This window comes from Suillus fuscotomentosus (assembly GCF_016647785.1).
Source record: "Suillus fuscotomentosus strain FC203 chromosome Unknown F5891scaffold_225, whole genome shotgun sequence".
Taxonomy (NCBI): Eukaryota; Fungi; Basidiomycota; class Agaricomycetes; order Boletales; family Suillaceae; genus Suillus; species Suillus fuscotomentosus.
The window spans coordinates 1-16136 of record NW_024539737.1 but is presented as its reverse complement, the minus strand read 5'-3'; the positions used below and the strand labels follow the sequence as shown (position 1 = coordinate 16136).

The following is a 16136-nucleotide window of genomic DNA, read 5'->3' as shown; positions in this document are numbered from 1 at the left end:
ACTATTCTAATGCTCGGATGACAATGCCAAACCTTCAGCTGGAGTTCAAGTACAATTCCGGCTGTATGATTGCATTTTCCGGAAAGATTGTGAGACATGGAGTGTATGATGTGGAAGGGGATCGGATTGCTTGGGCATGGTATATGAGGGATGCTGTTCATATTTATGCTGGTGTTCCATCATGTGGATGGGCTAGTGTGGATGGTCCATACAGCGTGTGAAAGATCAAACAAAGAGCAAGCATTGTGACCTATATACATTCCAACAAATGAATACCATGTACCAATTGTGATCCGGACCTCAATACTCAATTTTGAGCATTTCCCAAGTGATATGTGGGACTAAATAATTTGGATGCAAGCCTTGGTATTCGATAATTGGAACTCGGGACTTGACATATGGGAGTCCCGAGTGCCGGGGTACTTAGTCCCGACACCCGGACCTCAGCACGTGATATTTGAGACTGGGGGAAGATGTATAAATATGCTCGAATTAACATTTGTTATTGCCATACACATTTAACAAAACCCTGAACCCCGACATTGTGGACTCTGGACTCGACACTGTTCTGAATACCGAGTTCCGGACACCCAGGTCCCGAGTCCCGAATTTCGGAGGTCGGGGTTCGGAGACCCGGAGCTCAGCAACTGTGTTGGGTGTCAGGGTATCCAGACCATTGGAGATAGCATGTGTCAGTATTTTGCATTTCATGGTTCATGTTGGGTGAATATGGAATCGGGGATCAGGGACTCGGTATTCAGAACAGTGTCAAGTCCCAGGTCACGAGCTCCGAGTCCCGAGTGCCGAACCCCGAGTCCCGAGTCCCGAATTTCGGAGGTTGGGGTTCGGCGACCCGGAGCTCGGCAACTGTGTTGGGTGTCAGGGTACTCGGAGCATTGGAGATAGCATTTGTCAGTATTTTAAGTTTCATGGTTTATGTTTCGTGATTATGGAATCAGGTGTCAGGGACTCGGTATTCAGAACAGTGTTGAGTCCCAGGTCATGAGCTCCGAGTCCCGAGTCCTGAAACCCACACCCAGCAGTTGCCGAGCTCCAGGTTGCCGAACCCCGACCTCCGAAATTCGGGACTTGGGACTCGGGGTTCGGCACTCGGGACTCAGAGCTCGTGACCTAGGACTTGACACTGTTCTGAATACCAAGTCCCTGATCCCCGATTCCATATTCACCCAACATAAACCATGAAACGCAAAATACTGACACATGCTATCTCCAATGGTCTGGATACCCTGACACCCAACACAGTTGCCGAGCTCCGGGTCTCTGAACCCCGACCTCCGAAATTCAGGACTTGGGACCTGGGTGTCCGGGACTCGAATGTGAGATTTTTGAATGCATAGAATATGTTACATCTTGTATACAATGAAGAGTGAGTGGGACTACACTCCTTTGCCTTTCCTCAATTTCTCTAACATGTCAGTGTACATCTTCACCTCTCCCATCTTAGCTTCGATGCCCTGATCTTGCTCCTCCAGCAATGCTTCCATGTGTTCTTTGATGAATCTCAGTCCCATGAGTGGTGGAGTCGAAGTGTTTTTCAACTTCTCTGGAAGTACCAAAGCATCATCCTCAACATTAAGCTGAAACAGATAAGTCATCAATCAAGGTAATTCAGCTGACATCTTACCGCCCAATACTGGTAGTGAGAGACGCAGGAAGCCATTATTTCATCCCACTGCCATGGTTGATCAGGGATCCAGTTGTTTCCCCTCCACCATGGACATGTATATGCGAACACAATCCAGGACGGATGTCCTGCAATTGGCTCATCATGAAATGAAAGGAGGTGGAATGAAAAGACATCGTCCGGAACCGTGTTCCAGGTCAGCATGGGATACAACTTAAGGATAAAAGGCTCAAATGAGCCTTGGTCCTGCTCATAAGTATTGTCAGGAAAGTCTTCCCAAGGAGGTGGTGCCTCAACAGGCTGAATTGTTGGTGATTCCGGGGGAGAGTTAGGCATGGACCTGTAGGCATGTCACCTTGTGCTTGCAAGTGGGACCTTGACCCAAGTCTTCCTACCTTTGCTGCCCCTTGCTTCCACCCTGTGAGATTTTTGCACTGGGGTGCATCTACCTATCTTCATCTTGTTTATTAATGTTGCAAGCAAGGCATCAGCTCAGGTGTAATGAATTGTTATTGCAATATGATGCGGTGCAGTCCTGTTGGCTTATTACAAATTCATTTCCATTAATGGCTCAGGGTCCAATATGGGCCGATTAACCTATCATTAGGCTTTGCTCAAAGTTCAACTTCGCACAATTCATTAATACTTTCACCTTGAAAATCCTTAGCCATTTCTGCATTCTGATTCACTATGGCAAGAACAGGTCATTCCACCAACACGACTTCCAGAAGACACAGGATGCGTCAACCACAGTCTCAGAAGCTCACGGACAAGGAGATTTTGGAGTTGAAGAACTACCTTCCTGAGTGGACTGCTGCCAAAAGGAGTGAGAAGTGAGCGATTTTCACTGCCATAGCAAGGGCGGCCAGGTTGTTTGCTCTGAAGTTGGACCAAAAACAATGGAAAAAGAGGAAGCAGGTGAGGCTTCTTTGTTGTGTTGAAAAACTAAATTTTTAACTGTCACATTCTTTCATCAACTCTTAGGTGTACAAGACTTGGTTGTTCAACAACAAGAAAAAGAAGGAAAGGAAGGACATGATCAAGTATGGGAGGAAATGGACGCCCAGGATGGTGGTCTACCAGCAGAAACGCGAAGAGGTGCTGAAGAGGATTGAGGACGAGTCCGGGGTAAAGCCAGGAGATCCTGGTATGTTCAAACATTATCAGGCGGCGGTGAAGAGAGTCATGGCTGAATTGGACGACGACGAGTTGGAGAAGGCTAAAGAAACAGCCGAAGAGTGGTCCAACAACTGTCCACCTCCGGAGATACAAGCACAAGTCGCTCGTAAGAAGGGTCCGGCATATATGGAGCACTTTTCGAACGAGATGTGGAGGCAATGTGGGATGAGAGTGTTTGTGATGTCGGCTTGGAAGAATGAAAAGGGCGAGGTGCTGTTCGGGATGTGAGTACATTTATCCATCGATGGAGATTTTTCATCTCAAAATATTCATGCAGGCATGATGATAATGAGGCCTTAGGAGATGGGGACAGCTTCATGAAGATGAAGGACTGGGAGGACATTGAGCCAGTGTGGCAGGAGTATGCACAGGAACAGTTCGGTGAGTGTGTGAACCATGTATACCAGATTGAACATTTTGAGCATCACAATGATAGGCGCCGGGGCACGGGATGGAGGACGTCAGGTCAAGGGAGGTCGAAAACGAATTCGAAAACCAGCCTTCGAACTCAAATGGACGGGGAGGGTATGCCACTCCTTCCGGACATCACCGACACCAAACTTGAGGAGAAGAAGGCCATAGTAAGGGCCTTTCTTACATCGCACTATCGTGAGTTTGTCGTCGCATCACCTGACAAATTGTTCAATGCATGGACAAAGGGATATGCTCCGGGAAGGACAAGGTGGTTGTGCCATGGAGTGCCATTGTACAAAGTCAGGATGACTTCGTGGCCCGGACATATCTTCCGGCGGATGTTGACTTGAAGGAACCTTTGAAGCTGCAAATTTGGGACACCACTACCTTGCTCCAGTTCTGGCTCGCTCGGCAGGAAACAGGCGAAGGGCCCACATTTCTGTTCAAAGCATGGAAGAACAAAGATGGGGACATGGTACCATCTGTCATATCTGGCAACTCGCCCTCTCCTCAGACTCGTATAGTGAGAAGGCAACAGAGGGTTACCATCCGAAGGCCTCGGGAGTCATCGACAGAAGCCGAGAGTGATAAGGAGAGTGCCACTCATCATACGGAGCATAATGTGGATGATGACCTGGCTGACGGGAGACCTCCGCTGAAGAAGCCCAGGACGGGAGGTCCTACACCCAGAGGGCCGGCAGTCCCACATCCAATTCCAAAGCCTCGCCCAGCCAAGCCAGCCACAAAAGGTGCATTACTGACATCACGAATGGGAGACCTCCTTGCTGGGTTAACTGACGACGCGACGGGCGAGGTTAGAGATGATGTTGAAATGGAAGAGAGTATCACGCTGCCGGCACAGAAAAGGAGGCGGGGCACTAGAGTCACTGTTGAACCATCCACAAGGACGACCCGGAGTAAGTTGCAAATGCCAGTAGACAGTACACCTAGAGTGACCAGAGCATGGGGATGCACTTAATGTACATATATCTTCCTGCCCTCATGTGTAATGTCATATGTGCTATTATGTATATGTCAAAGTACTAACAACCAAATTGTTAATGCCAAATGCCAAATCTCGAGTACCAAGGCCCGAGTACCGAACCCCGAGTACCGAAGCCTGAACACTGGGCACCGAGTACCAAGGCCCGAGTACCGAACACCGAGTACCGAGCCCCGAGTACCAAGGCCCGAATACCGAACACTGAGTACCAAGGCCCGAGTACCGAACACCGAGTACCGAACACCGAGTACCGAGCCCCGAGTACTGAGCCCTGAGTACCAAGCCCCAAGTACCGAGCACAGAAAACCTGGCAGCCAGTACTGGGTAGGTAGAGTATACAAGTACCAAGGACTACCTACTGAGTAGTACTGCAATGTGTCTACTATCAGACATTGATCAATATTTACATGTTACTTGAGTCCTCAAAGGCCTCAATGAGGGTATCCAATACCTTCAGCATTTCGGAGGTTGACTCCCTTACCCTTTGCATCCTCCGGAGGTCTGCATCTGCTTTCCGCAGCTTTGTCGCATGTTTCAGCCCATGCCATCCTGAATGGTCTGTCAGCCTCAAGAATTTGGGCTACTGTAGGGGCAGGAAGATTTCCATGACGCTGTTCGTAATCTCCCAGGCGATCTACAATTGATTGAACTTGCAGGATATTAGCAGAGATAAATAATCAACTGTTGTATACTTACTTTCAGCTTGATCATAAGATCCGATTGGCATGAACTCCTGAACCATGGCACGCAGGGCTTCATTGTTGAGTTCCGGCTCGGGCGATTGATGTTCGGGAGTTTCTGACATAGCTTAGGAGATAGCATGAGTAAAGCACATGAAATGATATGAATATACCTACAAGGTATGGGTGCACCTGGTACACCCGGAGTGGCCGGATCGGGCTCTGGAGTTGATTCATTCACTGGGGAAATGCCATGAAAGGTGACCATGGGATTGAAAGAGTAATCTCACCAGCCATAGGAAAATCGGGTATAACCGGAGCATCATCAGACGAAATCAAGGTATCCTCCGGACCAAGATACAAGTCCAGGTCATCGTACAGGGCCAGTCCATCTGCCAGAGCCGGAGATGATGGATCTGGAGATATGTGATGAATTTGCACATGTAAAATATGTACATTTGAATTGGAAAACATACCGGGAATTATATTCAACACATCCAAACCACCGGACGATCCAGAATCAGAGTCTAACTCATCATCCGGCCCAAGGTATATATCATCTAATGGATCTGAACCATGTCAGATCAATTGACTGAAATCAGAAAAAACAAAACATACCAAGGGACATCCAGGACTGGGAGGACTCATCCACATCCATTGAAGTAAATTCAGTGACCGGAGGGTCATGAAATCTGACCCCAGGTTGAGAGCTCATGATATCTGATGAGCTGATGCACTGATGAACTGATTGATAACTGATAACGTCGAAGTTCAACACATGGCCGGCGATTGCCTGAAAGTTGAACGATGACCAAACAAACACAAACAATCAACGAATTTTCAACATCGTCCTTCAATTGTATTGTTTCTTTGAAACTTCATTCTATTGATAACAGATTTCACCCTGCTTTCAACATTCTCACATCTGTCAACTCCATCCAAATGTCTACTCAAGTTCAATCTTCATTGGCCAACCTCAAGGCATCCACTGCTCAACTTGTGGGCATCATTGCCGGCGCCCTGGCACATACCGGCCGGCTCTGTGGACGTCCACCTTGTTCTAACAAAGCAGGTTACCACTCTTTTGGTATGTTGAACTTATTAAATTAGTGTAACATTAATGTTTGTAATGTCCGGGTAGGCTGACATCATCCGGGCCCATGAGAAAGGGGAGTACATCCCTGGAATTGTGGCGTCCTGCTCTAAGGAGCTGATGAGGGTGCGTTCCATGACTCCCCGGGCATTGCCCAACTGGCACAGCATTGGCCACGATGACCCCTGGGTGGCTAGACACGCCTGGCGCAAGCAAGTCCGTGCCTGGGAGGCGTTGGGTGACAATTCCTGTGATCTCCCTGTTGTCCCTAACGTTTCCACTGGCCCACTCACTGTCAACCTTCCGTCTCCACCTGTCCCTTCACCTGCACTTGTCCCTTCCCCCACCCCTGTCATTCCCTCACCTCCGGTCATCGCCGGACCTTCCGGCAAGACGACCACCGAGGTCCAGGACAAAGGAAAAGGTAAGGCCACCTCCGTCGACCTGTCGCCGGAAGTTGGGGGGAGCAACAAGAGGAAGTCTCCAATGATTTCGGGACACTCCTCCCAACCTCCAAAGTCAGCGCTGAAGGCTCGCAAGCGTGTCAAGTCAACTCAACTCCCCAAGTCGAAGCTGTTTGTGGAGTCGGAAGATGATGAGGACCCAATTGTTCAGGTATGTGTTCTGGCTGATTTCTGACATGCTCTCAATTTGTTGCAGCCGATTTCGCGTGGAGTGCCGGAGGTCATCCTTCCCCAGCGCACCATTGTGGTAAGGAAGCCCCAGTCACCTCGGTCACCTGGTTCCCCCAAGAAGCAATCATTTGGGCCTGCTTTGGTAAGTTTGCATTTTTCGTTTGGACTTTAAATATATGCTCATGTGTTCACAGCTGACTGCCGGCAGTCGTCCGGAGGTTACAGTGAGTCGTTTGGACATGTCCGGACCTCCCATGTATAATTCCCACTCATTCCCATTACATTAGAAATCTCCCATCAGTCGTCCGGAGGTTCCGGTCAGTCGTCCGGAGGCTTGGGTAAGTCCTGGAAGTTTTCCAGAAACTCATGTGTATTAACAATCTGTCAGGCAACCTCCGGCAGGCGTCCGGAAGTTGAGGAGGAGTCCTCTGATGATACTTCCAGTGCTTCGGATGGTGACCCGCCGGCCACTACCACATTTGATATCACCATTCCCGGCCCAGTGAGTACTCAAATAAATTCCCCTTAGTCCATCTACTAATGGATACTACAGAACAACCCCTGCCATTATTGTGTCAAGGAAAATTGGCCCTGTGTGACTCGATTGGACAAGAGGTCCAGCCTCCCCTGCTTGTCTTGCATCCGCTGCTCCACCAAGAAGATCAAATGCAACCCTGCATCTCTGGGATCCCCACCCAAACGGACCCGAGGGAAGTCTACCACCGGCCGGACGCGTTCCAAGACACCTGCCCCTGCTCCATCCAATGCTCCATCTCCCTCCTGGTCAAGGGCCCGAACTCATAGTCAATCTCGTGGCCCTTCCCGAACTCCGGCCATCCCTGCTGCAACCACACCCCAGGTGCAGTCACGTGGTTGCAGCAAGACCATCACTACCAAGAAGACACCTGCACCTGCACCTGCACCTGTTCCTGCACCTGTCCCTGCACCTGTCCCTGCACCTGCGCCAGCTGGTAAGTCACCCATACTTTTGATGACCGGCTGACCTAATTTTTTACTTAGCAGTCAGGTCTTCCAGCGTCGCAGTGCCTCGTGCAGCACTCAATGTTCCCATGCCGGATCTCCATTCCATGGCAATCGCAATTCGGGATGGTGCAGCTCACATCGCTATTCTTGAGGCTCGGGTGCAGGAGCAGGACGCTAAGATTGATACCCTGCAACACCTCCATGAGAGCCTCCGGCGCACAGTGGTTGACCGGCACCCTTCATTTTCACTTCCGGACACACCGGCCGATGGAATAATGTTGCTTGGTCAAGGAGGTCCCCCCCGTCCATGTCACCCCTCCCCTCCGCACTTTCCAACCTCATTGATTTGGACTTTTCAGTCATGCAACCTACACCCTTGATGCCTGAGCATGAATCTGCTGTGGTAGGTCCCATGGTTGAGCCCACCCAAGTTCAGCCTGAGGGTCCACAATCCTTCGGCGAAATTGATCTCCCTGATGAACCAGGCAACCTCCTGCCAGAATCCCCTGGCGATATTGTGGTCCCTAATGAACCAGGTAACCTCCTGCCAGAATATGATTCTTCTGATGAGGAGATGGATGTTGAGGGAAAGGTTGATCTTCCTGGTGAGGAGGTTGACATGGCTACATAATTGCTCAGTGATAGATGTACATAAATGTTTTTCCATGCATGTTACCTATGCCACAATTGAATCATTCAATGATCACTCCCGATATCCAGAACTCAAAACTGCAGATTGAGGTAGATATCACCCGAAACCCGAACACCCGAATGTCAAATTATCAGTGCCGAACCCCGAGTCCCGGGTGCTGGGTACTGAGTCCCGACACCCGGAACTCAGGATTTGACATTTTAGACGAACGACATCTTCCAGACATGTTTAAATCAACCTATGTATATCTGTAAACATTTTACTAACCCCCAAACCCCAAACCGAGATGTACCAACCCCCAAACACCGAAACCCGAGAGTGCCGGGTCTCGGGTATCGGGTGTCTGGAACTCGGAACTTGGGAGAATTTGGGGAGATCAATACAATTTAATTTACAATCAAGTTGATTGACAACACATTGACTTACCCATGTTTGCAATATATTTTTGTTTAGACATACCGAGTTCCGAGTTCCGGACACCCGAAACCCGGGACCCGGCAGTCTCGGGTCTCGGGTATCGGGTGTCCGGAACTCGGAACTCGGTATGTCTAAACAAAAATATATTGCAAACATGGGTAAGTCAATGTGTTGTCAATCAACTTGATTGTAAATTAAATTGTATTGATCTCCCCAAATTCTCCCAAGTTCCGAGTTCCAGACACCTGATACCCGAGACCCGGCACTCTCGGGTTTGGGGGTTTGGGGGTTGGTACATCTCGGTTTGGGGTTTGGCACTGAAAATTTGACATATATATTTTTGTGAGTGTTGTGCTTCTGGTGTCCATGCTTAGAAATAGGATTTGTTGCACACCAGGGTTCAGGTGTGGGGTTTTTCCACTTCAGTCCTGGATTATTGGTCAATGCCACACATGATAGATTCATGTTTTTGTGCTTAGGGGTTTAGATTTGGTGGTTGATGGTAGGTATATGCACTGATAGTGTACATGTATCCTATGTGTTTGATTCGCTGGTGGCTACATCAGCTGTATGTCTTGATGGAACATATCTAGGCTCACCCATATATGTAATACACCCCTGTCGGCCCGCCCGTCTATGTATTATCCCCCACGTCGGCCGACCCATCTATGTAATACATCCTATGTTGGCCCACCCATCTATGTAATACATCCTACATCGGCCCACCTGTCTATATAATTATACCCCACCTCGGCCCACCTGTCTATGTAATAAATATTTTATAGCACCCTTGGCCCACCGGTCTATTTGATATCCCTTTCGTCGGCCCACCTGTATATGTAATACACCCTACGTCAGCCCACCCGTCTATGTAATATTCCCCTACCTCGGCCCACCCATATATGTAATACACCCACGTCGGCCTGCCCGTCTATATAACAATATTTGCCTTACATCTCTCTTCAGCCCAGCTGTCTATAATATCCTACTCTACATATTACCCAGATGGGCCCACCCATCTCCATGAATGATCATATTCCCCCGGCCCATCCGTCAACATTAAGGATATATATATCATTGGCATACATGGGCCCACCCGTCTCCATCGGAAATAATATGTGTCCCGGCCCATCCGTCATCATCGAGAATATACACAACATGGGCCCATGATCAGCTGGCCCGTCTCATACGGGATATTATGGAGGTCAGGTGGCCCGTATAATACGGAATTTGTCACTGAAGGGGCTCATAATATTCCCACGCCTCATCCGGACCTTCGGATGTGCTATCCATGTCTCCAGTACCCATCCGGATCCCTGCACCTCTGCACATCCACATCCGCATGTCCACATCCAGATCCCTTATCCTTCGCAGCTAGCCTGCATCATTCATCCTTGTCCCATCGCCCTAATGCCACATCCTATATATCCACGCATCTCATCCGGACCATATCCGATCTGGTCCGATCCGATGTATAGATCCACTTCCGATCCGATATAGATAAGCTTCCTAATTCATTTCCTGTTCTTATAACGTTATACACAGCCTATTCGGTATTTCCTCTATTCCGCTGTTTCGGTTATATCTATTACCGGTATGCTTACTGATCCATTAACCTATGTTCATTTCCGACTCGCATTTGTTAACCTTTGCATATGCTTCATACATAGCCTCAGACTCTGCTTATTGATCCTTCCGTTATTTCTCTTAGTATATAAACTCGTGTATATGTCTTGTAGTACCTCAGTCTGAATATCATATTAGTCCTCGCACTAGTCTTCACTCTAAGTCCTCATATCAGTTCTAGTCTTCCAACTTAGTTGTTATCCATCTCAGGCCTAGGGAGTTTCTCCCTAGGCCGGAGCTCCACTTATCCGATACTCCACTCATCCGCTCATCCGATCCTCCGTAGTTTCCGGAAGTTCATCCGGATCTTTCCCATGGTCCTCCGGACCTATTCTGCTTTGGACTTTGTCCTTGCAGCCTGTCCTCTGTTTACTTCTACTCAGGACAAGTCCCGAGTAGCCATTATACATATCCATATCAGGACGAAACCTCATCGTAATTTCCGGAACTTTCCTGCACTCATCCGGACGTTACTTGCACCCGTCCGGAAAGTCCCTCCGAAGTTTCCCGCACCTTCGGATGTCCTTCGGACGTCTTCAGACTTTCCTCGGACACCAATCTGAAATTAAGGGCACATACTCGGGTAAGGGGCGCAGCGCACGAGCTGAAGCCAAGCCCCTCAGAATCAGTCCTACCCTTTGTGCATGGTCTTAACACTCAAGTTCTTCACCCCTCAGTGCCTCAATATATTGTTCTACCACAGAGCAGATGTTAGTATTCGTTAGGTCAGCCGTTTCAGCCCCCAATTTTGAATACTCTCGCCAGGCATTTCCCAGCAATGTAATCCCCGACAAATGTTCAATCAACTGCATTCTAATGAGTCAGTGTGTGTTTTGCATCACATATATCATGTACCATATTACTAACATATGCTATTATCGCCATTGTGATAGCTAGCTGGATTATTCCCCGTACGAAATTCTTGACCTCTGACCCCAGAGGACGGTCGCTTGGTGATATTGCACGTTTGCGACACCAGATGGAGATGGTCGGTTCTGCATCGTTGGTAGATGTTGCTCCAAAAATCAGGCTGTGTTGTGGACTGTCATATGTCTTGTACTTGGTCAAATTCACGTTCATTTGATCAATGAAATAACTTACCATTACAGTTTGTACTCGTCCCCTGTCTGCATGTTGCAATACTTGCTTAAGGGCACCATCATTTTTGTCGAAAATCCGAATAGTTCCTGTGTTGCTACCTCCAACAACAAGGGTAGCCCGGTCCCCAAAAACAACCTGTTTTGGGAATGTCTTCACTGGATTGGTATTGTAGGTACGGATGCAGGCTCCATCTTCCAAACGATGTAGGCTGAATCCGTTAACCACGTTGTCGATTAGGAATAGTGTTTGAGGGGCGTCCACAGCAGTGTGCCTGCTTTGGTAAATTAGTGAGTAGATTTTGACTTGTCTGATGCCAATGCTCACATCATAGGTCCAGCCTTGTTTGTACCGACGATAGTACCGTCTGAGCCTCGAAGTGTATGTCTAAAAAACATCATTGAACTCGTTGATAATATGTATGCATGTGCACCTACATTTCGCTGTCATACATCCTGAATACTCACAGGTTTCTACTTGCCATTTGTTTGAATTGGACAGTGTGCGGGACTGTAGTGGACAGCTCAACACTGAAGATCGGTATCAATGGTCCTTTGGAGTCAAATGCCCATACTTGAACCCGTCTGTCATGGGTTCCACTTGCAATACGAGTTTCGTCCCCGGTGTGGTCATATGTAAGACACATGATCTCTTTACCTGTCCCAATTTGTCTTGATACTTTTGCATGGAAGTCCTTCGAGTCTTCCCCTTGCTGTTGCCAGATGCTTATGAAACCCAGCCCTGTGCCATAGCATAGTGTCTCGCACATTGCTTCTTGCTGAGTTATCCAGCATGCACAGGTCACCGGGTCTGCTGGATTTTGGATGGCTGGGGTTTGACATGGAGCTGGGAGCTGCACTCGTTGTTTGAGGTCCCAGATCCTCATGCCATCTGAGCCTGTACTTGGGTGAGTGTGTAAATGTCATTCTGAATATCCCGCTTGCCAACATGTTTCCATTGCTCAAAACCACTAGGCAATTGATGGCATTCTTGTGTCCGATGAGGTGCCCTTCAAGCCGATATTCTTTGCAGCTGTTGGTGGATAGGAAAAGCATTGGTAGTTATAAATGCCAAGACTGAGTTGAACACCTTTATAAGGTGGTTTACAATAAGATGACAACGCCATTACCAGGCAACCCTGGGCGGGCGCTGGGTTCTGATCTAGGCCCGGATTGCCATCATCCATTAAATATCTTCCTGGCTCTGTTCAGTTCCAAAGTCAGTCATGCCTCAATTTTCTACTCCTGTCACCCCTTTCATGAATCTGAAGGTCCTCCCCAGGCCCTTCCATTACTGACATATCATACGGAGATGTTTTGTCATATGTTATTGCTCGTCTTGTTATCTCCACAAGAAGAGATAGTGTTCTCTGCCCTTCCACTGAGGGGACGCAGTCCTACTCCTTCCCGCATCTTCACGACCATGTCTCATGGAATCACACCCATCCCTCCTCCCATGCCTACTCCCAAAGTCATCAAATTAATCTCCTTCTTGCCAGAACAGTTCACACAGAACAGTGAGTCCGAGAAGGTGTCAACATATTCCTCCTTGTCCTCCATAGATTCCAAGGACTCCAAAATCCCCAAACCAGAGGGTGAGGCTGGCCATCCTGGCTGTGGTGGGTACAACTTGGAAAAGGCGCTTAACTGGGATGCTGAGCGCTTCAAGAATCTCAAAGTGGGATTGCACTTATCAATTTTTTTTTCATCCTTACATAACATTAGGAATATGTTCACTGGTCTATCAAGAAGCATTGTCATGTTGGCAAAAGCAAGAAACTTCAAGCTCCAGCTGCTTTGCTTCAGGTTTACAAAGAGGTATGTCTGCGGTTGCTATGGCTGCTTGATATTAACTTCTTAAAAGGCTCTAGGCCATTTTCCAGAACTGGCTGATTATCATGGGAGTTGGCCAGTTGGGGATATGATTCAGATGCAGCTAAAAAATACTCCTGCCAAGGCGCGACACAAAGGTTCTCATAAATTTCAATAGACCCCATCATTTCGGAAGGAGTTGGGAAGCAGTAGTCAAATGTATCAGAAGCAGTCATGATAAGAACTTATTGTCTGTTGTGTTCAGTTGGTTTTGCTTGTATGTACTTGGGAATGAATTAAGGTGACAACCAATGTTTTTGCACTCAGTTAGACAACCAGGTAAGTCGTCCTCAGATAAGTTGTGAATTGCAGAATAATTTCTTGCATCAAGATGTCTCGTCTAATGTCCTTCTTCTCTTCGGACGATCTGGTCCCTGAAGCTATTGAGTCACACCCTCTCAACAAGCTTCCTCCAACCACAGCCCATACGTACCCACCTGCAAGTGGTACATTGGCTAGTGTAGATCATGATGACTGTCATCCCTCGGCAATAACTCACACGTACCTACCACAGCCAGTTATTTCCTCCAACAAGGAGTGTCCGATGGAGTTAGACAATCCTTGGCAGTCTGTCCATAGGGTGAGAGATGACAACGAGCAGTGGGTGAGGAATGTCCAATTCAGCTCCTTGTGTCAACTAACGAATAACGAATATTTAGCTGAATAAAGTCTTGCTCAAGGAAGTCAATCAGTCATTCAAGCTGCGTGAAGATGTGCGCGAGCTACATTTTAGCAACCATAATCTTCTACTCTGGAAACGCAACATGCAGGTGCAAATAGTCTCACATCCCTCACGTTGTCTTCTTAGATAGATGATCTATAGATAAACACCTATAAAAACAAATATCTCCACGGTCAGCGATTCAGACAAATACCAATGGCTGATAATGTGGTCGTTCGTGGGTGGCTGTTTACACTTCCCAAGCTATGTCAGACCACAGTACTTCTGTAAGGTCAGCAACAATGCAGTCAATCCAACAAAAATGAAACTGAAATGAAATCACTCCAACAGTATGGCAGTGATTGAAAGACGAAAGAAAACTAGTCAACCTAACGGTATGGTGATGACAAAAAGAAACAAAGAAAAAAAAGACACCTCTTCAAACCTTCCTTCAACAACAATGCCTTGTAACAATCGTATCTCGAAAGAGTTGTGTGGAATTACAGCAATCAACCCCCTCAGCACAAACAGGTAGAATCAAAGGTCAAGACTAATCAATGCTCAGTAGAACTCTTAGCTCACTGTTGAACCTGCTGCCAAGGAACTCATGATGAGTATTAAACAGAATCAGGAACAGACGTCCTTGGTTTCAGTACCAAGTCCCCTATTCAACAACTAAAGTCTAGCAGACAAGGAAGATCCTGGCTCAGTATCACTACTCAGATGAGTGAGGTCAAGTGTTACTGTCAATCCCTAAAGTCTCCCCACTAAACTATTCGGAGTCTAGATGGACGAAAGAGACAACACAAAAGCTTCTGAAAATATGAATGAAAGCTTAGCACTGAAACTTGAAAGAGAAGAAAGAGAGAGGATCACAGAGAGAGAGAAAAGAGAGAAAGAACGAAAGAACGAAAAAAAAACAAAAACAAAAACAAAAGAAAAAGAAAAAGAAAGACTAAAACAAAAGAGTGACAGAAAAGAAAGACAAAGAAAGAAAGAGAGAGAAAAGAGAAAAAGAGAAAAAAAGAGAAAGAAGAAAACTAGAAAATCAAAGAAGAAAAAAATAAAAAAAAAGTTCTGTCGGTCGTTGAGCACAGTGAGCTCAAGGTCTTGGTCGTCGTTGGTGGTGATGAGCTAAGGGTGTTGCTGAATGCTGATGCTGATGAGCTTAGGGGCTTGCTGGTTACTGAAAGTTGCTGGCTGACTACTGGTTACAATGACTTTGCTGAAGGTACTTGACAGCCCTGGTCACTGTTGTTGACAATGATCACACTTCACACACAATTTTATTCTGAAAGTGGGGCTTAAAAGCTCTCTTCTTTGGGCAAAAATTTGGGTCTTATATACAAAAAAAAGGGTGGCTGTGCTACGTTTTTCCCGCCATCTATGAGGGGTGGGCTTAGTCAGCGGTACCAAAAATCATTTTGCAGGGGTTGCTTATGTTGCACCAAATGAGACCATAATTAGTCAGCATTAGTCAGCATGCTTGGGCTGAGTGTTCTGTCATCACTTGATTTGGATCAAAAGTCACCTGACTTAAGATCATGTGATTTAGCATCATGTGACTGAAGGGTCATGTGACAGGCTGATTGTGCACTGCAAGAGAAATATTCATGATCATTGGTGTTCCGTTCTGATGTCACTTTGTTGAATGAGAAAATGACGCGAGGCATGTATTTAGGGTTTTGAGGAAGTTTTCCCAGGGTAACCCATGCGAGAACTATTTTTCACAGTCACCTGACATGTGTGGGATTCAGCCTGAGTCATTGTTGAGGATGACTAAGCAAAATTCATCGCAGAATTAAATATACAAAAATATTCAGCCTGTCTGAGTTCCATTGAAAAGATGAAATGACATATTTGTCTGAGCTGCATTCTGGCTTTAGAATAGAGGGAAATGGTTTCGTAGTGATTTCTAGGGTATTAGGCTCATGGGAGAGCATTAGTCATCCATGCACCGAACCAGTTTGGTACAGGTCAACGTTCACACTTAACTCATTTCAGGTCACCTCAAATGTTCGTGAATCAGATATGCAGTTGACCATTGCACAGTATCAGCAACAGAACCAATCTCTTCAGCGTGACAATGCTAATGCCCTCGCCTCCTTGGACCAGAACCATCGTAAAGAAGTAGCAGAGCTTCAGGTAAGATTCTTTCACTCCCATATCAGCATTCTG

General features: G+C 47.1%; 1 protein-coding gene across 1 annotated transcript; it reads right to left on the bottom strand.

Moving 5' to 3' along the window:
* Positions 1-1397: 1397 nt before the first annotated feature.
* F5891DRAFT_1200211 (uncharacterized protein) lies at positions 1398-1981 on the bottom strand (the record flags this gene model as incomplete). The annotated part of the gene is made up of 2 exons (XM_041368810.1): positions 1398-1598; positions 1646-1981. 2 exons carry the CDS (start codon positions 1979-1981, stop codon positions 1398-1400), a joined length of 537 nt encoding a protein of 178 aa, XP_041216796.1.
* Between the last annotated feature and the right edge of the window lie 14155 nt (positions 1982-16136).